A 23,914-nucleotide genomic window follows, 5' to 3' on the forward strand; every position below is an offset into this window, starting at 1 on the left:
AGATATTTCTGTAGCACAGGAAACTGGCATTTGATTTAAAGGAAAAGATATAAAGCTATGTAATAATAAATGAACGCGTACATCATTTATAGAAGAACACTGTTGCTTCACACTTCCAAAATGCACCTCAGGATGTCAAGTCAGTGAGCGTAGCTTTGGTTTTGTGAGCAATGGTAATGACTCGAACAATGTAATTTAATAATTCAGTCAATGGGCTCTGCGGTCTCTGAGTTCTAGAATAAATCCAGCTTTGAAATTTATAATATATGATCTTTAAATAGTCCCTTGGTGTCTGGCTACTTAATTTACTAACGAAACGTGGAAATAAAAATATGTAGATATAATGCATGTAAGACAATTAATATATAATATGGCTTTTATAAACTCTCAATAATGAGTTATGCTGATTACTATTCTAACAAATTATCATATTATTATTTCTAATTCATATCAGTTAGACCCAGTACAGAATTCATTAGACAAGAGTCTCTTTATAAATGTGGTAACTTTTCTTCCAATGTTTTAATTTTTAAAAAAATCTCTTCATTATTTATTTTTAAGCTTAAATTAGCATTTCATGGGAGCTAACTCATCCTGATTTTTATTAACAGCCAACGGCTTTTACTTAATCTAAGTAAGTGTATGAGTAATTAAAATAATTCATTTTAAGAATCTATATTTAAAGTCAAGGCCAAATATAAACTATTACTTATAATTACGTCTGCACTGATTAAAAAATCTAATAGTAACTGTTCCTCGTTGTGATTCTTATGGGATTTTACTTTAAATTGTTTGGTTTACACACCGCATTATACATGTGTGAATGCACTTGAGTTATTCTCCACAGGCAAGAATTTGAATTGTTTAAGAAATACTCCAACATGCTCATATTTTATTTGTATTTTTTGTCCAGAATTATTTGAATAAACATACCAATGTTCTCTTTGATTTGATAGTATATTAATTGTACCTAGGTTGCATCACATCCAGCATTGGTAATCTCCCACTATAGGAGATGGGCTAATAGACAGGAGAGCAGAGACACATACCTTCTGTAGGCCAGAAAGACATGCATCCTTTAGTGGGAGACCAGGTTACTCTTGTAAACAAACTATATCTGTGGTCTTCACAGGCTGCACCGTGAAGGCTCAGAGAGAAGCAAGAGTGGAAAAAGTAGATTTCGTATTGATCTGTCACTTTAAGTTTGAACAGGAAATTCTTACACTCGAGCTATCTTGAATTCAGTTTATCTCATACACACCTTCAGAATATAGGATACTCTGGCTGATGGTGTGTCATTTAGATTGTCCACTGGCATGTGACTCTGAGAAACAGGTGTCTTATTCTAAAAGATATCAGGGGACAAAAGACTTGACCACTCATGCTGTTTATTTGCTTCCATCTCAATCACAAACTCTTAAAACTTAAGCCTTGGCAAGAGCATCTTAGATGTTTAAATTCTACTCTTAGGCAGGGTTGCTACATCCTTGAATTACATACTTCTTTTCCTGTTATCCTCATTATGTCATTTCTATTTTAAAGAAAAAAATCTAAAATCACAATTTCATACCAATGGATATTTAATGATATTTGTCACTAATATTTTGAAGAATTCCAACATTTTCAACTTTATGGTAATTTCAACTTTCACAATGATCAGCAATTTCCAAATTTATTTTCCCAATATCGCTGCCCTAGTTCTCAAAAATTTTTTATTCACCTTATGATTCTGAAATAAGTTTTTAGATTTTGCCTGACAAAAATAATGTCTTTTGAAGCATAGTACATTAAGTGGTGTTGAACTATATTACCATGACAGAGATTGAACTATTACATAACAGTTATATTTTTTGTTGATTCTTCTTACAAAGACAACTAATTATTGTATTTTAATAAGTTATTTGTTGTAAATGACAAAAGCCCAAGTCTATATAGTGAGAAAACAAAGGTAATTAAAAAATATTTCTCCTTATCCAAAAAAAGGAAAGGGCAGAAAAAGTAGCTTTTAAAACACAAGTTAAAGACACATGAGCAACAAAAGAAACAAAACTTTACAACGTGATTGTTTGATTTACACATATGTGAAATGATTTACTACCATAGCTTCAGCTAGCATCATCGTCTCATATAGATATTATAAAAAGAAGAGAAAAAAGAAAAGAAAAAAAGAAAAATTTTTTCTTATGATGAGCATTTACTCTCTTAACTTTATTATACAGTAGTTCCCCTTATCCGCATTTTGCTTTCCATGGTTTCAGTTAAAAAGAGTCAAGTGCAGTAACTAAGTATTAAATGAAAAATTCTAGAAATAAACAATTCATAAATTTTAAAATGTGCTCCATTCTGAGTAGTTTGGTACAATATTTCCTTGCCCGCCTCAGTTCAACCCAGCACTCTAATCAACCCTTTATCCAGCGTATCCAAAAGGTGGATGCTTTTTGCCTCATAGTAGTCACATAGTAGCAGTCTCGACTATCACATAGACTGTTTTGGTATTACAGTGCTTGTATTCAAGGTACCCTTATTTTACAAAAATTATGGAACAAGATCATCAGATGGAATGCAGCATTAAATTCACCCTTATGATCAGGAAACTGTTTCAACTTCTGCATAAATACTCTGAGTTAAAAAGAAAGACAGCAATTTTTGATGCTCTTCAGAAAGTATGTGGCAAAAATACTGTCAACTATAAAAGATCCTTAACCACTGACATTATCTACCTCTGACATCCAACCATTGATATCACCATGGCTTGATGATCCAGCATCATCCTGAGCAGATGATCCTCTTTCTGACATATGGACAGAAAGTCACTAGTAGCCTTGTGCTATGTCTCAGTACCTATGTCATGCACCTCGCTTCATGTCATCATGTAGGCATTTCATCGTCTCACAATATCACAAGAAAAGGAGAGTGATTGCAGTACAATAAGATATTTTGAGAAAGAGAACATAGTCACAAAACTTTTATCACAGTACATCGTTATAATTGTTCTATTTTTTCTTAGTTATTGTTAATCTCTTACTATGCCAAAGTTATAACAAACTTTATCATAGGTATGTATGTATAGGGAAAATGGTATATGTAGGGTTCCGCATTATTGGTTTTAGGCATGCACTGGGGAATTGTAATGTATCTTCGGCAGATACCAGGGGAGCTGCTGCATATCATATAGCAGTGTTAGCTATAGCCATTACTTTACCTCCCTAGTACTAATTTATCTTATAGCTGGACTTTATACCTTTTGGCCACCTTCCTGAAATTCCCCATCCCCTATCCCCACACCTTGGTGACCACAGTCTGACATCATTTTCTATGGATTTGTTTTTGTTGTTGTTGTTCTTAGATTCTACTTATGTAATCATACAGTATTTGACGACTACAGCTTTACAGTCCAGCTTGAAATAAGGAAGTGTGATACATCCTGCTTTGTCTGTTCTCTCAGATATTTGGGGTATTGAAGGTCTCTGATAGTTCCATATAATTAGTACTTTTTTTAATCTCTCTAAAATATACGATTGGAATCTTGATAGAGATTGCCTCGAATCTATAGATGGGTTTGCATAGTATTGGAAACTTAACAATATTAATTCTTTCAATACGTGAACATAGAATACCTTTCCATTTAATTATGTGTTTAATTTCTTTCATTAATACCATGTACTTTTCAGTATAAAAATCTTTCACCACCTCAGTTAAATTTATTCTTAAGTATTTCTATTGTTCTTGATACTCTTGTAATTGGAATCAATTTCTTCTTCTTTTTTGGAAGTTTTGTTGTTAGTGTATAGAAATGCTACTGATCTGGTAGTTAATTTTGTATCTTGCAATGTTTCTGAATTCATTCATTAGAGCTTACTTTTGGTGGCGCCATGAAGATTTTCTAAATGTAAAATCATATCAGCTGCAATTAAAGACAATTTTACTTTTCCCTTGCCAATTCTGATCATTTTATTTTTTTCCTGCCTCATTGCTGTAGCTAGGAATTCCGATACTATGTGAAATAGAAGTGGTGAGAGTGGGCACTTTCGTCTTGTTCCTGATCTTAGATGAAAAGCTTTCATCCTTTTACCTTTGAGTATGATGTTAGCTGTAGACTTGTCATATGTGGCCTTTGCTCTATATTTAGATATGTAGTTTTTTATGCCTAATTTGTTGAGTTTTTATCATTGCAAGTGTTAAAATTTTGTAAATTCTTTTTCTGCATTTATTGATATCATCATATAATTTTTTTCATTTATTCTGTTAATGCAAAGGATCACATTAATTGTTCTGTATATGTTGAACCATCCTTGCATTCCAGGTATAAATCGCACTTGATCATGGCGAATGACACTTTAATGTGCTATTGAATTAGGTTTGTCAGTATTTTATTTGAAGTTTTGCATCTACGTTTATCAGACCTATAGGCCTGTAGTTTTCTTTTCTCTTTGTCCCATTCTCTTTTTCCTTTCAGGTTAATGCCAGCCTCAAAAAATCACCTTGGCTGTGTTCACCCCTCTTCAGTTTTTTGAAAGGGTTTGAGAAGTGTTGGTGTTAATTCTTCTTAAATGTTTGGAAACATTTTCCAGTGAAGCCATATGGTGCGGAGTTTTTCTTCATTGGGAGTTTTTCATGACTGTTTTAATTCTCTTATTAGTAATTAATCTGTTCATATTTTCTATTTCTTCCTGATTAAGACTTGGTAGCTTGTATGTTTCTAAAAATGTTTTCATTTTTTTTAAGTTGTCCAGTTTGTTAACATACAATTGTTCATAGTAGCCTCTAATGATCCTTTGAATTTCTTTGGTTTCAGTTGTTGTGTCTCCTTTTTCATTCATAATTGTGTCGATTTCGGTCCGATCTCTTTTCCTTAGTCGAGCTGAAGATTTGTGAATTTCGTTTTTCTTTTCAAAGAACCAACTTTCAGTTTGGTTTATCTTTGCTATTGTTTTTCAGTTTCTATTTGATTTATTTCTGCTCTAATATTTATTATTTCCTTATTTCTACTAATTTGGGCTCAATTTGTTCTTTTCCTAGTTACTTAAGGCATAGAGTTAGATTTTTTCTTTGGGCTCTTTCTTGCTTCTTAATTTATGCATTTATTTCTATAAACTTCCCTCCTAGGACTTCTTTTGCTGTATCCCATAACTTCTGGTATATTGTGTTTCCAATTTGTTTCAAGAAACATTACATTTTCATAAATTAAATAATATTTTTTCTATATTACCAAATTATAGAACTATAACAACTAGATCATTTATTAATGATGCCAAAAAATGTAAAGCTCTAATATTGTCTTTTTAAAATTGATACACTTACTTCTATAATCATTCCCTTTGATATTCTCAATTAAATAACTATATATAAATAATTGTATACACACACACACATATATGTATATTTATATATCTCATGTTCTTTGCCACATGTAAAACTATAAACTATAATTTTTTCTGGCATTTAACTTTAAGGAAATCTAAACTTGGACAATATAAAGCCACAATTAAAATTACTCAAAATAACAAGTAGCTATAATTTAATCTTGTGTGTGTGTGTGTGTGTGTATCATATATGTATATATATGCATACACATATTGGTATGCATCACTATTTCTATACTCATAATACCTAGCGACTTAAGAGAGATAAACAAAATCGAAATTCAATAACAGGTGAAAATATCCTTTTACTATGATGGCAAAATGCATATATTTTCCAGGAATTTTTTTTAAAGGAGAGAATTATTAATTCTAACTAAAGAAAATATTTGAGTGTTCTAAAGATGAAACACTTATTCTGGATGAAAACTTGAATGTACGAAAAGAAAATTTGCAGAAAACAAATTTTGTGGGTCTCTCTATGTAGATATTGAGTGGATAAAATAATAATACAGTTTCAAATTTTAAAACAAATATTTGTATTAGAATTTAAGGGAGCAAATGCTGTATAAGCAGTAAATAAAAGTAGAAGATAGGACTTTTCACTGTGAGAGTACAGAAGTATTAATTTTTTGACTTTAATGAGTAAAGAATGTATACTGTAAAATGCAGACCACTAATAAAAGAATATTTAAAGAATATTAAGTCAATGAGTTTTTACAGAAGACAATGAAAATAAAATATTTGTTAAAAAAGATAAGAAAAAAAAGAAAAGGTGGAGTTCAAAGAATGGTAGTGTTCATCCCAATAAAATGATAACTATATAATACTTAATAATTAATTATAACTATATAGTTGCACTTATAAATAAAAAGGTAAATAATACTTATTTAATAACTTCATTTAAGTTACATTAAGTATAAACAGAATAATTTTCTAGTTGAATTCCAAATGTTATATCTAAATCTATCTGCTGTCTTAATGAGACACTTCTTTAACTTAAACAAATAGACAGATGAAAATAAAAAGATAAAAAAATTAATAAACTATGCAACACAAACCAGTAGAAAACTGCTATAGTTAATGTGTAGATGCTATTTAAAGCAATAACCATTGTTGAATATAATAAAGTATGTTTTGCATAAAAACAGGAGTGTCCAAACCATTAACTATGTTTTTGTTTTAAATCTGTATGTACCTAATAAGTTCAAAATAGGTAAAAAAGTGAAGAAGCAAACAATCATAAATGGAGATTATATTTAATTAAATCCAAATGGAGAAGAAAAAAATAGTACAAAATCAAGACAAAGAACAAAATTACATTGGAAAGGATCAACAAGGTCAAAATTATTCTCTTTGAAAATACTTAATAAAATTGGTAAATAACTGTTGCAGAGAAAAACTGATGATGCATTCTTTCAAGTCTAGAATAAGCATGCAAATGGTGTTATTACTTTCACAGATACTAAGCAGGTAATAAAGCCATATTATGAATACATTGTAATATCTGTAGAAATAGAAATGTATGAAAATATGGTGCAAAAAATAGAAACCTCATTAAATGTAACATATATCAGAGATATTGAGTTCATTTTATAAACTGTTCTACAAAAAAAAATTCTTCAAGCTCACATGGCATCAGTAGTGAAAATAACATTGAAAAAATAGCAGGGCTCTTATACAAAGGCTTCCAGGTAATAGAAAAAGGAATGTTTCTTGATATAGCCTTGGTATTAAAACTGTCAAGTACATAACATAAATAAAAACTCATTCTAATCTCTTTATGCACATACATGAAGAAAAACAACTTCATATGGGTATAATACATTCTTTTGTGTTTTAATGCACTGATTTTTAAAGAGGGAAATGATGATTGTGGTTTTATTTTGGAAATACAAGATTAATTTAATGTTAGAAATAGAGATGATTTACTTCATAAATATTTCACAGAAAAACATTTATTATTCTAATTGGTGCTAAAATAATAAAAATATAACTATGATTGGTTATAAAATTGATTAAAAAAATAACTATATTATGGAACAGTTTTCACATAAGAAAGGTATGATGAAAAAACTTTAAAACAAACTTCATACTTAGAGATGAAATATTTAAATATATTCCCTAAAATAGGGAAGGATAAACATAGAAGCTTTACTGTTCCTTCTACTAAATATTGGAAATAAAAACCTAGCCTGTGGAAATAAGTCAGAAAAAAACAGTAATTTTACCTGTGTAGAAGAATCAAAATAGCGATTTACAGGTGAAATAGCAGTTTATGCCAAAACTTTAGAATAATATTGATTTAAAATGACAGAATTAATACATAAAATCAGTGAAGTCATTGAATCTAAGATCGATATGTAAACTTCAACTGTATTTCTGTTTAAAACAGTAAAAATAACTAAAGAAAACTAAAAAATAAAGATGTTACATAATTTTGACTGTGAAATGCCCACATTTCTATAAGACTTCAATATACTAAAATAAAAAATATATATTCGAGATAAAAGAAAACCTAATATATGGAAGGATAAAGTATGATATTCATTGGAAGAGTTAATATAATCTTTATAAATTACTTAAATATTAAATGAAGTCCCAAACATAATTCCAAGAGTTGTTGTTTTTAACAGCTGTACTGAGGTGTAATTTACACAGCATAACATTCATCATTTTAGAGTGTATGCAACAGTAATTTTTAATATATTCACAGAGTTTACAACCATCATCACTATCAAAATTTAGAAAAAGTTTTCAGTCCTCAGATGAAGCAGTGTACCAGTTAGCAGTCATTTCCTATGCCCATCTTCCTTCAGCCCTTGGCAACTGCTAATCCACTTTCTGCCTTTGTGGGTTTCTCTATTCTTGATATTTCATATAAATGAACTCATATGGCATGTGATCTTTTAGAAAGCTTGAAGGCTACAATTATAATGTTGGATTAAAACACCAGACACTGAAAATAATGATATCTGTACTTTTGATTGTGTACATTATTTTATAATAATCGTTTTTGAAACATTTTTTGTTATTAGAACAAATAGCATAATTCATTTTAAGACTTCTGCAATCATAATATTATTTTCGTTTCATGAAAAATAAAGTTACCCAACAGAATCCAAGCTCAAGCGTTTTAACTTTAAAGCTTGCGCTTGCAATAATACTTTTCTGGAGATCCACAATCACTTGCTATAAGGCCATGTGAGTGTAGCACAGCACAGTTAAGTTTACCAGATGATGATCCTTTTATCCTGTAATGGAGAAAAATGCATAATTCTCTTGTTATATCATATGGGGACAAATTATAAAACTTTTATAACTTGAAAATATCATTTTCATGTAACTGTAATAGAAGAATATTTTCAAAATGGGTGATGACATTTTCCATATAATATTAGTAAGAGTTGGTTATTAGGGAAACTGGGTAGTCATTCTTTAATATTTATATCAATGTTTCATTAACTTTGAACATCATTCTTCATGTTTATAAATCAAGGTAAATAAATGCATTCATAATACTCTTCTGAATTTTTATTTCTTATATTTTCTTCTGTAGAACATATAAAAACAACTTACTTTAGTGTAGAGTTTGAACCACTTTTTGACATCCATGGCTGATCACTGCTTTTACGGAAGACTCCAATCCATGATGGAAGTAATATGGAACTCAGAAACTTCTACCCCAAAATAAAGAATTTTTATGTAAATCATTGTGAAAGTTTTTAAAAATGCAAGTAGTGTATTCTTTTGTAAGGTTCTTAATTTTCAAAAACAAAATGAGAGCTTTGGATCCTAAGCTAACAGTTAAGACACATTAAAGTCGAAAACCACTTTGATATTGCCAAGAACACTCAGCATTATTGGTATTTTTGGTTTAAAATTGACTTTAAACATTTATACTTAGTAGTTTTAATCTTCTTATGTTACTAAGGAACATTGTGATTTATGTAATTTAATAGTTACCCATGTTGACGATTAACATAGCAAGGCTTTAAAGAAGTTTCCAGATAACTGTGGCATCGTTTCTCCAGAAACTATGAATAAATCAGTGTAGTTTTCTACTATGTTTTTCAAAGTTTAGGATTTAATAGTGAAAAAATTAAGGCATTTCCATTAAGAAAATAAATGACATGAGAGCCAAATTTTTGATTTGGGGGCCACAAAATATTCTTTAACCAAATAAGCCCTTGCTGATCTGTTTCTGTTTCAGTGGAATCTGATTCTGTTTCTGACCAGGTGTCAGAGACTCATTTCTCTGCTACTCCTTATTAAATACAACTGTAAATTCTGGAACTCGTGACAGATACAAGTGAAGGAGATCTCTGAAAGGTGTAAAGAGAAAAGGAAAATGGCTTAGTCCCCCCGGATTAGGGAACAACAGAGTGACAGAATTTTTTTATCACCCACCTAACAGAAGAGCATGACCTAGGCCTGCTGCTTCCCAACACCCAACCTACCAATAGGAGGTGGCTGAGGGAAGCCAGTCTTCCTCTGCCACTAGGGAAGGATTCTACCCAGCAACACCAGTCAAGGCCACAGGGTGATCCACCAGGACACCTGCTAACAAAAGGAGCCAGGGGAAGTGTTTCTCCTTCCTCAACAAGGGTCATTAGGGGAGGAACCTTGGAGTTAGACTAGCAAAGGGGATCCTATGACTAAAAGTCGTGGACCCAGGAAGCCTCTTTATCCTTCAGGGCAGGAGACTTCGTTTCCCAACCAAAGTCACCAAATAGAATGGAATTTAAAATGTTACGTTCACATAATTCAACAATAAAAATTAAAATGCAGGTAAATGCAATCATGTAAATGAATTGCACCAATATTAAATGGAAGTGGAAAGGGACAGTAAGAAAAATACATGCGGTTTGATTTTATTTATTGGAGATTCTAAAGCAAGCAAAGAGACTTTATAGTGTTAAAAGTCAGGACAGTGGTTAAGTGATGAGGAAGGAGTTGAGATGAGAGGATCTATAGGTCCAGGGCTGCTGAGGACTGAAAACTCAATTTTATGATCTGATTTGTAATTACATGGTTCCATTCTCTTTGTAATCAATCTGCTCAATCATGATATGTTTAGTTTCCTTGATATGAGGTAAAATTAAATAGAAAAGTTTATTTTAGGAAACAAACGTTTATTGAAATACAGTATTCTACAAAAAGAAAGAATGAGAAATTATCAAATGTGTGTTTCTGGTATAAAAATAAAATATTTGAAAGTCAAACAAGTATTATACAGAAGTATTAAACAGACTTTAAAATAAATAACTACAAATATATACAAAAATACGGATAAATTCTACAAGTATAGTATTGACTGAAACAAACCTTTAATAAAGTATACAACAAGTTTAGTATCTTACCATTTCTTCTTCATTATCTATATAAAGCAGAGTAGAGTTCTTGGAAGCACAGGCCGTCAGACTCTCAGTCTATGTTTTACGTTCAGTACTAAAGTAATAGCAATTGTTGGAATATGTAAACCACTCCTTTGGACAACCACCACAATGATATGCTGAAGAAAAATTATGAGTTATTATCCAAAAACAATTTGAATTTTTAAAATGAAAATTAACTTATAGATTTGCATAGGTATAAGTATGTTTGTAAGTAGCATATCAATGCACCTTCACTCTTGGTACATATAAAACAAAACACACTCATACACATGCTCACAGAGAAGAGTCACCCTCTCATCTCGTAATTTATATGTCCTTTTAAAGTAAACACCCAAATAAAATATTCACTCTGAAAATGTCCTGAATGTCAATGAACAAAAACACTCTTTAAAAATAAAAAAAACTCGTCAACCAATGTCACTCTAAAAAATAAGTTAATTAATTAAAAATTAAATAACATAAAAATACTACTTATCTCTTATCACATTAGTGCAATAGGAAATTTGAGCCAATTGGCAACAATAGGTATGGTGTTTTAAAATGAGTATTTCTTTATATTGTTGTATGAGAAGAAACACCCTTCTACAGTTGTTATTTATGAACATTTATTGATCATTTTATAATTTATGTTCCCTGTAAAAAATTTATATCATTTTACCTAGACTTAGATAGAGACAAAATATAAACTAGGTATTATCATAACTTTGAAAATCATATGTACCTTTCTGGGTCCTTGTTATCGGAACTGACTTGTTCTTCTCCAGCATTATAGTAGCTACAAAAGTTAAAATGATTCTTTAAAAAAATTAATTAATCTCAATTATAATAATATTGTTCTTTAGCTTAATGGTTTTTCTATTGTTTAGAATTATAATTATCTGAAATAAAATAGATGTTACCAAGAAAAATTAATAAAGAAGTAAAAGGGGACAAATACTATAAAGCTGAAAGAATTAAACTTCCCCATCTCTTATAATATTTGATTTAACCAATCTCAAAATGAATTTGTTTTCTCAATATGGTCTTCTAAAACATGACTTTGAGTTATGAAATCAAATAAATACATGTATATATGTCCATATATTTATAAAATAGTTCTAAAATCATTCTATATTTATACTTTGGACAAATTTAGAAAAATATTTCACGTTCATTTTAAATACAAATGTTAAAAGAGAGTTCTATGCAATAATATTCTAAAGTATTAAAGGCACTGATGATTATTAATGAAAAGTTTTCAAATAATCTTTCAAAAATTTACTTACAGGAAATAACAACTATCATTACTCTAGTGAACATCAAGACAAGGCAGATGACGCCCAGGACCCCAGCAATGAGCTTCTCTGGAGGTGATGGTAAAGCTGCAGGGAGAGAAATGGGAACACTGAGAAAGGAGAGATGGAGACAATTGCTTAGACAGTTTACACGCGGAGAACTCACATGCACGGGGAATCGTATACATAAGCTTGGACCCCAAAACCATACCTACCATTTTAATCTTCCTCACAGAATACACCACTGCATTTTCGTGAAATATAATGCTCTGTGAGTTGTTGGTGAAAGACTACACCTTATAACAATGCCTAAATAAAATCAGTCCTCAGATTGCATATTAGAGTACTGTATTTCAACTTTCAACTCTGATCCTCACAAATAAAATATATGTGAGCTTATTCACTATTCTTTTCCCACATCTCTGCACCCCAGTTGCACAACCTAGGACACTTATGTTGTGTGTCTCTTCAATGTGTTAACTTTATAGGGGTCATTCTTGTCACTCTCTTGAAGTCCTGAAAAGCATTTTGAAGATTTAATTCCACATAGGAGAGATATTTGCTGTTCTGTCAGTGAAACCAAGTTTTTAGTGCCCTTACCTTTCATTTGCTCTCTCCTTGACACCTTAGCCAGATGCGAGTCTGAGTCATTTTCTCATTGGATATTCATCTCTTCAGCTCAGTAACACCAGTGACAGTGCTCTATGATAACTGTCCTGAAGTCATTAATAAAGGGTGTGAACACTGACAAGATCCCTAGGATATGTGGGTGGAGTCAACGTGGGTGGAGTGTGAGAAGGAACAGCACTGATCTTGCAGGTGACCAATGGAAAGTCAGGTTCTAATTTACTTAGAGCTTTAAATAAGTGTTTCATGACAGAATCATAGTTCTTAAAAATTTATGTATGACATGATATTACTGGTTGAAGCAATGAAAACTAATAAATTAGGAAAGAAGTAAATAGTATCTTTATTAATTTAATGTCAAATTCCACTGAAACATTTTAATACTTTTAGAATAACTGTGTGAAAATGAAAACATTGTATGGAAAAAATAAGGAGGCACCAATTTTTATGATATCTTTTATATTCACTAATCGTTTAAGTGTTCTAGTTGAGCAAATAGTAGCATTAGCATATACAGTAATTGTCTGAATTAAATTATTTTTATTTCGTCGCATTTATTTATTAAAAAGACAGATGAGGTGTTATCAAATGATGTTTTATTTTGAATGACTGTGGAGTTCTGAGAAGTTATTAAAATTTTAAAGAAATACTTTATATGTCAAAAATGTTAAATGACTCACTGAAGTTATCTAAAACTTAAATAAAAAAAACACAACATAAAATGATTTTTTAAAATACTTATCTTATATGAATAATTTATAATATAGTTAATGGATAAGATATGAAATCGTAAGATGAAAAATAAATGTGTAGATGATTTATGGAGAAACACTGTTGATACATACTTCCTGAAGTATCCTATGGCTGCCAAAGTCGTTGAGGGTAGCTTTAGTTGTGTAAGCAAGTCTAATAAATCAGATAAATTATTTAATAAATTAGCGGGTTGGTTCTGCAGTTCTAGAATAAATTCTGGCTTTGAAATTTACAATTTTAAAAATTATTTAGTCTAGCAACCTAGTTTACTAATCTAAAGTGGAATAAAAATATATAAATTACAGTGCAAGTAAAACACTTAATACCCAATCTGGCAATTATAAACACTCAATATATGTTACTTAGTTTAATTATTATTTTAATACAATTGCTATGTTACTATTTCTGATTTACATCAATTAATATAACATAATTCATGAGACAGGAGTCTGTTGTCAGTGTGGTATCTTTTCCTAGAATGTTTTATTCAATTTCTAAAAAGTCTGTTGATTGTTAATAACTAATTTTAAATAAGCATTTTATGGAGACTATCTCATCCTGATTTTTATTACAGGTCAAACTGCTTTTATTTCATCAATTTACATGTATGAGAAACTATATTAGACCTTCATTATTCAATGAATCCATTTTAAGAATTGTATTTCAAATATAAAAGGTCATATATGTAATTAATCATATAATTATATTTATTCATTTCAAAATCCATAAATAACCCTTCCTGGTCGTGTTGCTTATGGAGTTTCACGTTAAGTTATATTGACTTACAAACCCAATTATGCATTTGTGCATGCCCTTGAGTAATTTTCCACAGGCTAAAGTTTGAATATTTTAAGATATTCTCAAACACATTTTATATTTCATTCTTGTTTTGACCCTGAATTGTACAAATAAGGATACCAATGTTTCACTGATTTGATTGCATATTAACTATACTTCAATTGTATCACATCTAGAATTTATAATTTACCATTAAATGAATTGGGCCAGTAGACAGACAGGAGAGCAGAGACACATACCTCTGTAGGCCAGAAAGGTGTGCATCCATTAGCGGGAGACCAGGTTGCTCCTGTAATTTTCATGGTCTTCACAGCCTGCATGTGAAGACTCAGTGTGAAGCAAAGTGAAAAAAGTAGATTTCTCATTAACGTGTCACTTAAAGTTTGAACAGGAAATTCTTCTACTTGAGCTATTTCGAAGGCAGCTTATCTCGTCATACACCTGCAGAATATAGGAGACTTTGAGCTCGTACTATGCCATTTACTTTGTCCAAGGCAGGTGCTGTGAGAAATTGTTTTCATATTCTAAATTATTTCTAGGGACAAAAAATTTGACCATCATGCTGTTAACTTGCTTCCATCTTCATCACAAGCACTGAAAACCCAGGCCTTGTTAAGAGTATATTAGATGCTTCTGTTCTACTCTTACTCCAGATTGCTCAATCATGGCATTACATACTTCTTTTCCTCTCATGATGTCATTTCTATCACAAGGAAAAATTCTAAAATCATAATTCCAGTAATATAAGTATTTAATGACATTAATCACTAATTTGCTGAAGAATTACTACACTTTTAACCTCATTATAACTGTCACAACAATCATTAGTTCCCAAACTTATCATAATTAATTCTCTGCCCTTATACTGAAAATCACTGTGTTCAATTTTAATATTAGGTATAAGTGATTTAATACTTCCTCTGATAAAAATCAATGCCTCTGTAAAAGATAAAACATTAAAACAGTATTGAACTGTGTCACAAAGACATTGAAATATTAAATATTACTCATTATTTTATTCATTAATCCATCTTCCAATCATAACTAATTATCTGTATTATAATAGAAATATTTTTTGTTAATGACAAAATTGCAAGTCTCACTATGTAGGCGGAAACAAAGGTAAGCTTTTTTAATTTCACTTAAACAAAAATAAGATTAGAAATTGTAGACTTTGAAAACACAAATTAAATGACACACTAATGTCAAAAAAAAAAGTACATGAAATCTAAATTATCTAGTTAGAATTAGATGGAATTATTTTCATCCTGCTTATCATTCCTAAGAAAATTAAAAGTAGAAGTAGCATATGATCTACCAATCCCACTTCTGGGTATAGATCTAAAAAATGGCACGGTTATCTCAAAGGGATATCAGTATTGCCATTTTCACTGCAGCATTATTCAAAATAACTAAGATATGGAAGCAACCAAAAAGTTTTTTCAATGGATGAATGGATAAAAAAATACACACACACACACACACACACACACACACTAGGTTATTATTCCAACATGAGAAAAAGAAATTTCTGTCATTTGTGACAAGGATGAAACTGTAAGGTATTTTGCTTAGCAAAATAAGTTAAAAAGAAAACACAGATAATGTATGGTATCATTTATACATGGAATTATAAAAAATAAAATTCATAGGGACAGTGGAAAGCGGTCTCCAGGGGCTACGGGGTGGAGATTGAATCTAAATGTTCTCACCTGAGGGAGAAAAAAGTAACAAAATAAAGCACGGGTTGAAAATTTTCAATTGATATGCACATGCCAAATACAAGAAGTTCTAAAAGAAAATTCTATAATATGCTTTTATCCCACTCTTTAAGTGCAACTTTTAAAAGCCCTATGAACTTATTACCTGTTATATTCTGAGAAGTATAATTGAGGTAAGAAAATGATGCGATGAAAGCATGGGGTCTTAAAAACATGCAGTTCATTAACACAAAAGAATAGAAAGGCCAACGCAAACAACTTTGCCTAAGTGAATCATATGCTTCCTAGTAGGAAAAAAGGTTAGCAGAAGTTTTCATATTTTGTGAGAAAAAAGCCTGAATCATTGAAAGGTATAAGTTGGATTTTCATAGCTTCGCTTTTTAATGTCCTTAACTATTAAGATGCAATAATGTGTTTATGCCATCAAAAAGATTATTTCCACTAGAGCATTGAAGAAAAAAACAATAATGTGATTGCTGTTTTTACTTTTAACCGATTGGCTTAGCTGTGCAAAAGACTAAAATAAATTATCTGGGAAATTCTTACTGAAAACAAAGTTATCTAGTCTAGGTATCATGTTTACTCATCATGCACTTCATCATTCTTTTTCTAGTTATTTTTTCTCTCATCTGCCTCACACTCTGTTCCTAAACTGTCAGAATCAGTAAATATGAGAGAAAGCGCCATCTGTGGGAGGGAACTGGCATTCAATTGGAATTCATTGGAATATAATATTTAGACAAAAAACATGAAGTTGGTGTGAAAACTAACGATGTGTAAAAATAGAGAAGAGCATTTCTAATTGAGCTAACAGGTAGTGTAAATTCCTCCTGCAGAAGCATGCCTGGCATCTTCGAGGATCAGCACGGAGGCTGGGAGAGGTGGAGCAGAGTGAGTGCAGGGAACAGTGGTAGAGCATGCCTTCTCAGCAGAGGGAGTATCCTCGACAAGGGAATGAAAATTGATCCCTGAGGGTAGCGAAAATATCTTACTTTATGTAGAAAGCAGAGATACTCACAAAGTACATAGAGAAAAGTGTCGCATATTTGTGATTTTAAACTTTCATGGGCATGGACTAAGAAAATGCATCTGCAAAGGCACCTTAGCGGGTTGCGGTTGTGGGAGAAACAAGGTCGAGAAACACCATGTTAGAGGATAAGATGAAAGAGGTAACAGGGCTCAGATTGTTCTTTTTATAAAGCTTTAGCTTCTTCATTGGGAAGCGTGGAGAGACACTTGTGGGTTTGAAAAGATGAGGAACTGGCTCTGAATATATTTTAATGGTGTCATTTTGACTGCTGAAGTGAAATACAGAGTGAGGTCAAAAATAGAGACACTCAAAATAATTCAGGCTCGACATGATGGTGGCTTGGACCAGGGTAAACAGTGGAAATGATGAGTAATGATTGGATTCTGGCATATTTTGGAGTTAGTGTTAACAGGACTCTAACATAAAATGTGGCTGGAGAGGGAAGAAGAAAGTCAAGGGTCAAAAATGATTTTTGCCTTGAAAAAATGGAAATGTATTTCTATTAAATAAGTTGAAAAAGAATATACTCAAAGGAGATGTGGGATAGAGAAATAAGGGGTTTATTTTTGGATGAACATGTTAATATGAATTTTTCTATTAAACATACAAATAGAGCTGTGGAATAGGATCTCAGATGTCTAAGTCCTGAGCTAATGGTGCAATTTCGCCTGGAAAACATAAAATTTGGGCTTGAAACTAAGGGACTGATAATATCACGCAGGAAATACCTGTAGATATTAAAAAGGAAAAGTTCAAGCACTGAGCTCTGTGACGCTCAGATGGGAAGAGCTGAAGGGGAAGAGGTGAAACCAGCAAACAAGACTAAAAGGAGTAGCAATGACATAAGAGTTAAACAAGTAAAACCCTTGCCCTAGTGCCAAGTGAGCAACCAGTTTCCAAGACAAACGAGTGATCCACCTTCTCTAAGGTTGCTGCTAATTCAAGTAAGATGAGAATTTATTATAGGATTTCCAAATATAGGGAATGATTTGTGTGAGCTATTGAGGCAAAAATTCCAACTTGTGATAGATTTTAAAGGAGATGGAAGGAGGAGGATAAGAAAGAGTATTACTGTGATGCAGCCAGGTGTTAATTAGATGTATTTTTTTCTGAGAGTGATGAATTACACTCCTGAACTTGAGTATCTCATGCACTATCAATCTTGAATACAATCAGCTGTGGTCTCTTCTCACATCACATATTCTCCTTTTCCATATCTTGTCTTTGATGAAATTTTATTCTTTGCTCTTCGTATCTTCTATAATTTCTACCTCATTTTCTCTTGTTTTCAAGTGCTCTTTCAATTCACTCACTTCTCTCTAGATGTTTCTGGTCTGTTATTCAATCACTCCGCAGATTTTATTTTATTGAAATGATTTTGTTCCCATTTCTAAAATTCCTATCTGTCACTTTTTCAAATTTTCTGGCACCTCCACGATACCCGAACCTCAGGAACTGACTTCTTTTTTTGTTGTGTCCATTTCTATCTCTTATCATTTTAGTAAACTTAAATATTTTTACTTTATAAACAAAATTCAAGAACATCATCATTTCATGTCTTTTTTTACGTGTGTGCACAATATGAAATGTTGTTCTGTGACTTCCAAACCTTAAGTGGCCTTTGAGGAGAGCATATCTAGACATTTCCTATTTCTATTTTTCATTCATAATTATATTTTACATTAATAGTTCCATATTCATATTTCCCCCCTATCATCACAAGAAATCTGTCTGCCTGATGGTTTCAAGGAGAGTCCTCACTCCCCACACTGCGCTTTTTATCTCTCTATTTGTCGTTTATGGTGAACAGCTCTGAACAATAGAGCAGTTCTGACAAACTTCAGCCACAGTGATTCTGCTTGTTGTTCTTTTATATCAGAGCATATCCTTTGAGATGAAAAGAAAATCAACTACATGGACAAAAGCCATTATTTTCCTAAAGACCATCCAAGTAATCTGATTACCTTTATTTGGAAATCTTGTCTCTGGTCACTTAATTTCCTGTTTAGACTTAATCTCCTGACCTTTAGGTTTCGTGACTTTCTCCTCAAAAGTTTGGTGATTCTTTTTGGTCTATTTATACTGATAATTGAAACTTTAAAGTTGAACAATGATTTTCGATCACAAACTAGTATTTCTATTAATTTATTATAATATAAGATAATATAAAAAGAAGCTTATCTATGGTAACACTGAAATTTTGGGAGTAACCATGTAGTAAGACAAAGTATGTGAATATCTTGTATTCTGCTTTCTGGGATTTTCATAACTCTATAACCAGGTGATCATAACTGGTGGGATCCTACCTTCTATGCCACACAGCATAAAATCTGCCATCCCTATGTCAGAATTCACATTCCCCAGTGTCTCTCAGAGGCATAATAACAAGGCAAACTGTATTGCTTTTGATATTTTCTAGGTTCAAAAAGAGGCCACATATTTTCTAGGTTCAAAAAGAGGCCACATCATCACTGCAGCAAATTGAAGAGTTTAATGGAGGTATTTAATTTCTTGCTCTGAAGATGGTTCTAAGCATTCATCTGACTACTTTAATTATATGTTACTTTCAAGCCAATCTTAAATTTCTTCTTTCAGTTCGATTTGCTATATTTGTCATTTAACTGATTTCATTTATAATTTCATTTTTAATTAATGTTTATTTAAATTTAATTTATGATAAAGTTAATTTTCTGGGTAATCCATTGTATTTATTTATCATGTCAAGTAATTTTATAAAATATATTTTTTCTGTTTTCAATTTATACTGTTTTCTGGTAGAAATTGGTATTTTGTGCAATTTTTTCCTACGGTTTCAGGAGAGATGACATGAGAAATGAAATAACTATATACACTAAATCTGTTCAACTTGATCCAATAAAGAAATAATATTTTAAATGGAAACAGTTACTTGCTAATTCACTTTTATTTTTATATTCAAATGACCAAAAGGTACCACTGTTAAAATGTTCAGCCAGCATAGTTATGCCTTTGTTTTTATAAACCATACAGAGTTTGTGAAAATATATACCTATGTTACATGTATAAGTTCATATATATTAATATTTTTATGTTGTGTATATTACATAAATATATATATATAGGAGATATTATTGTACAGTAAAAATTACTGCATGGAAAGTTATTGAGAAAGACAGTAAGAGAAACACAGTTGTCTTGGCCAAAAATCAAAAGGAAATAAAAAGCAAATGAAGCCCTTAAAACCATTGTATTACTTAAATAGACTAAGTTACCCTACAAGGGCAAGTAATCCCAAAGTGTCACAGGCTTATATAAACAAAAGATTATTTCTGCAGCAAGAGAGCTTTATTTCTACTCTTGCATATAACCCCTTTCTCACCCATGTCATCTTCTCTCCTGGACAAAAGTTTACAGGGTAGTCACTGTCTGGAACATTGCTGGCTCTTGTGTCAGAGAAAAAAGAGCTACAGAAAACCACAAATTTTCTCAGTATTTCAACTCAGAAGTTTCCAACTTGAGACCAACAAGGTGAAGCTCATAATCCTCTCATCAGAAACATCAGTACACCACAGCCATTAAAGTGAATTCAACTGTTACAAATTCAGCTAGCCTTAATACATTTAGTACGGAAGTGGAATAAACAAAACACTAGTGGAATAAAACAATACTGAAGAAAAAATATGTTCGTGTGTGTATAAATATCTCAGAAACAGATATAAACATATATATGTGTATGTAATAAATACCATCAAGGGGTAGACATTTCAAAAGCTGTGACAAGGCAATATCAGGAAGATATGGATAAATTATCATTTCTCTTGAGAAAAGAGACATTTTTCTGGATTTTCATATAAGTTACTTTAAATATTATATCACTTCCATAGTATGGATTCAATTATATTTATCTGAATAGTATTGATTGTTTTCTTAGGAGGCAATTCAACTAGCTAGACTGGCACTGAAGACTGTCTCTTGGTTGACAACTCTAATCATATTTCAGTTTTGTGTTTTCTTTCCATATAAAGACTATTTTGGTGTCTGGTAGAGTTTGCTGCTGAGTGTGCGTGCACACCAAGTTTATTATTCCCACTCTTTGGCTCTCTTCTTTTGGGATGTCACCATCACTTTGCAGTGGTTCAGCTTCTCTTGAACACTAGCCTCTGTTTTTTTAGAGAGGAAAGACAGGAAGGTTTGTATTAATGTTTAGCCAAACTAAATGGAATTGAATTTGCTTTCCCTTGAGGCTAGAAGTGGTATCTCACTTTGTGAATTTTGTTCTTCAAAGTCTGAACTATTTTTCCCAAACTCTTTGTCTCCCTCCTATCACCAGGGCAGGGTGTGTGTGTATATGTGTGTATTTTTTCCAGATTTTATAACTGTTATCATGAGATAGTCCAGTAGGAGTTTACATAGTCATACCAGAAACACATGTCCAAATTCCTCCAGATTTAAATTTCTTTTTACTTATCTGAAAGTGATCTTTGTTATACTTCTGGAAACTTCATGATCTCTATAGTGTTCGTTAAAATTTGAGGTGCCTCTCTTATGCTTGAATTTTATTCTTTGTATGTACTTATGCATTTTACTCTTCTAGTAATTATGTTGTTATTGAATTGTGTTCCAGTATCTGTAAGAGAGAATCTTGGATTCCATTGACATACATAATTTGGAACAGAAGAGGAAAGACAAAAGAAAAATATAACCCTCGAATACAGAAAAACATGGACTTATTTAGTGAGTGTATGATTCTTATCCAATCAGAGCTTTTTCAAGGTCAAAGCTAAATTTTTGTGTATTGTTTTAGGAGGAACCAGAAACACACGATGGTTGTAATTAAGGGAGGATCTTAATAAAATATAGGAAAGAACAACACGTATTAATTACAATGGCTAATGTTTTCCATAACTGTACGCTCATTAATTATCAGTAAACAATTTTTTTTCTAATATATAAATTTGGAACATACGATTGAACATATACAGAACAGTCCTTCTTACATTGCATTTAGAACTGGCTCGCTACAAAGAAGGGCACCATCTTCCTCTTGCCCTTATAACGGCACCATCTTCCTCTAAAATTAGACTGAAATTAGTCCTATTTAATACTCTAGTCCAGATTTACAAGTCCATTATACTTCACACCTAACCTACACTCCGAATGTTAGATCCATAAAAAACTATCATTTTGATCCATAGGTCCCTGACTTCTCTGTGTCTCTTCCAATTCTAAATTCAACCTTGGTTAGCATCTCCCTATATTGTTCCTTAAACTGATATCATGTGGAGATTTTTGGAGTGAGTGGTTATGAACTAGGCTCATTCTACCAAGTAATTCCCATGGATTCTTGTGTACACATATAAAACTTTAGACATCTTTTTATGCATGTATTTAAATATATAGAAAATTGTTTGTGAGATAATGACAGGTATTCCTCATCATTACATATTAAGTAGCTTCTGTGTTATGTATGTTCTCCATTCTCAGTGGTAAGAGATACACATGTATGAATAGGGCACTCCAACTTTAAAAGAAAAAGGTTATTTTAGTCTCTTTCCCCGGGAAACTACAAAACTTTCATTTGTCCCAAATCTCAGTGCTTTTAAGAGCTATATTGACCAAACTTGACAATTTCTTTTAAAATTTCTTCGATTCCAAAAAACACAATAGCTTCTAGATATGTGAAAATAATACATTGAGGGAGAAGCCTGGGGTTCTTGACCAATAAGAAAAAGCATAGTCACTGCAGCTTGATTCTAATAAGGGAAAAGCATTCCTAGTAAAAAAGAATTACTCTCATTTATTGTTCATACATGAGATGCATTGAATTTGTCAAAGTCTTTTCGATTGAAAATGTCTTTGATATATATGATTAAATTGGTTAAGTCAGATTATATTTTAGATGTTTGGCTAAAATAAATTTATTAAAACACTTGAGATTTGATAGGTGAAAGAAGAAAGTTTGAGAGCACAGATCCTCTTGAAAATCTGACATTATTAAATATTTGGGAAAGAAAATATGAAAAGATCATATATTGCAAGAACTTAATATCATTAGGCTTTGTTTTAAAGCCTTTGGCAATATGTTACATGCTTTTCAGAGAGACTCTTATTGGTGGCTATCGTTATCATCATCATGTCACAGGTGATGGAATGGAAGCATAAAGTTTTTAAGTAAAAAAAACTGAGATGTAGTAAATACGTATGTGGCAGGAAGTGCTTTTCAAGTGCTTTTGCAAGGGTTTTTCAAATGTTACTTGGATAATCCATGAATAAGACACTATTTCTATCATATTTTACAGCAGAGAAAACTAAGCTAGAACAGTTATAGTAATTGTTGTGTTACTACAGACACCAGGCTAATAGGGTGCATTCAGAATTTACACTCAAATGACCTGCTTTTATTGCCAAGCTTTTCAACTTTATACCATACTGCTTACTTCTCTTTTGTACTCTGATCAAAATTACAAAAAAGGATCTGAACTGAATCTGTGGTCTGGAGCTGAGTCCATTCGTGCCCAACCTATATCAACTGAAAGCCAGCAAAACCACAACTGGGTAAATGAGATATGCATGCTTATTTTTAAATGACAACGCAATCTTGGGTTGTTTGTAACAAAATTGTAACAATGACATAGAGCAACTATTTACATAATATATGAAATTAATTTTGAATATTCATATACTTTATATGAATATAAGAAATATACACAGAGAATATAAAAATTGCATTTACAGTCAGAGATAAATGTATATTAAATATTAATTTTACAAATTATATAGGATCTCTCCCTCTTGTAATTGAATTACAGTAAAATTATATCTGAAACATAGTCATATTATGAAAGTTCATATCAAGTTCTGTCAATGACTAGTTTGTGTTTGATTTACACAAATATATTTGCACTTTTAATTTTTTTATTATTTAACACTTTATTTTTTTCATTAAGTATCTTCCCAAGCATAGTAATAAAGA

At 31.5% G+C, this 23,914-nt stretch overlaps 1 protein-coding gene across 1 annotated transcript in view; it reads right to left on the reverse strand.

Annotated features, from left to right (window-relative positions):
- LOC120618063 (NKG2-A/NKG2-B type II integral membrane protein-like) overlaps positions 1 to 23,914 on the reverse strand; it is a 98,981-nt gene that overhangs the window by 24,996 nt on the left and 50,071 nt on the right. Inside the window, 3 exon segments of the mRNA XM_039881917.1 lie at positions 10,724 to 10,875; positions 11,481 to 11,534; positions 12,025 to 12,120. Of these exon segments, the coding sequence (XP_039737851.1) occupies positions 10,724 to 10,875; positions 11,481 to 11,534; positions 12,025 to 12,120 (302 nt within the window).

The sequence above is a fragment of the Pteropus medius genome, unplaced genomic scaffold, assembly GCF_902729225.1.
Source record: "Pteropus medius unplaced genomic scaffold, Ma_sr-lr_union100, whole genome shotgun sequence".
NCBI lineage: Eukaryota > Metazoa > Chordata > Mammalia > Chiroptera > Pteropodidae > Pteropus > Pteropus medius.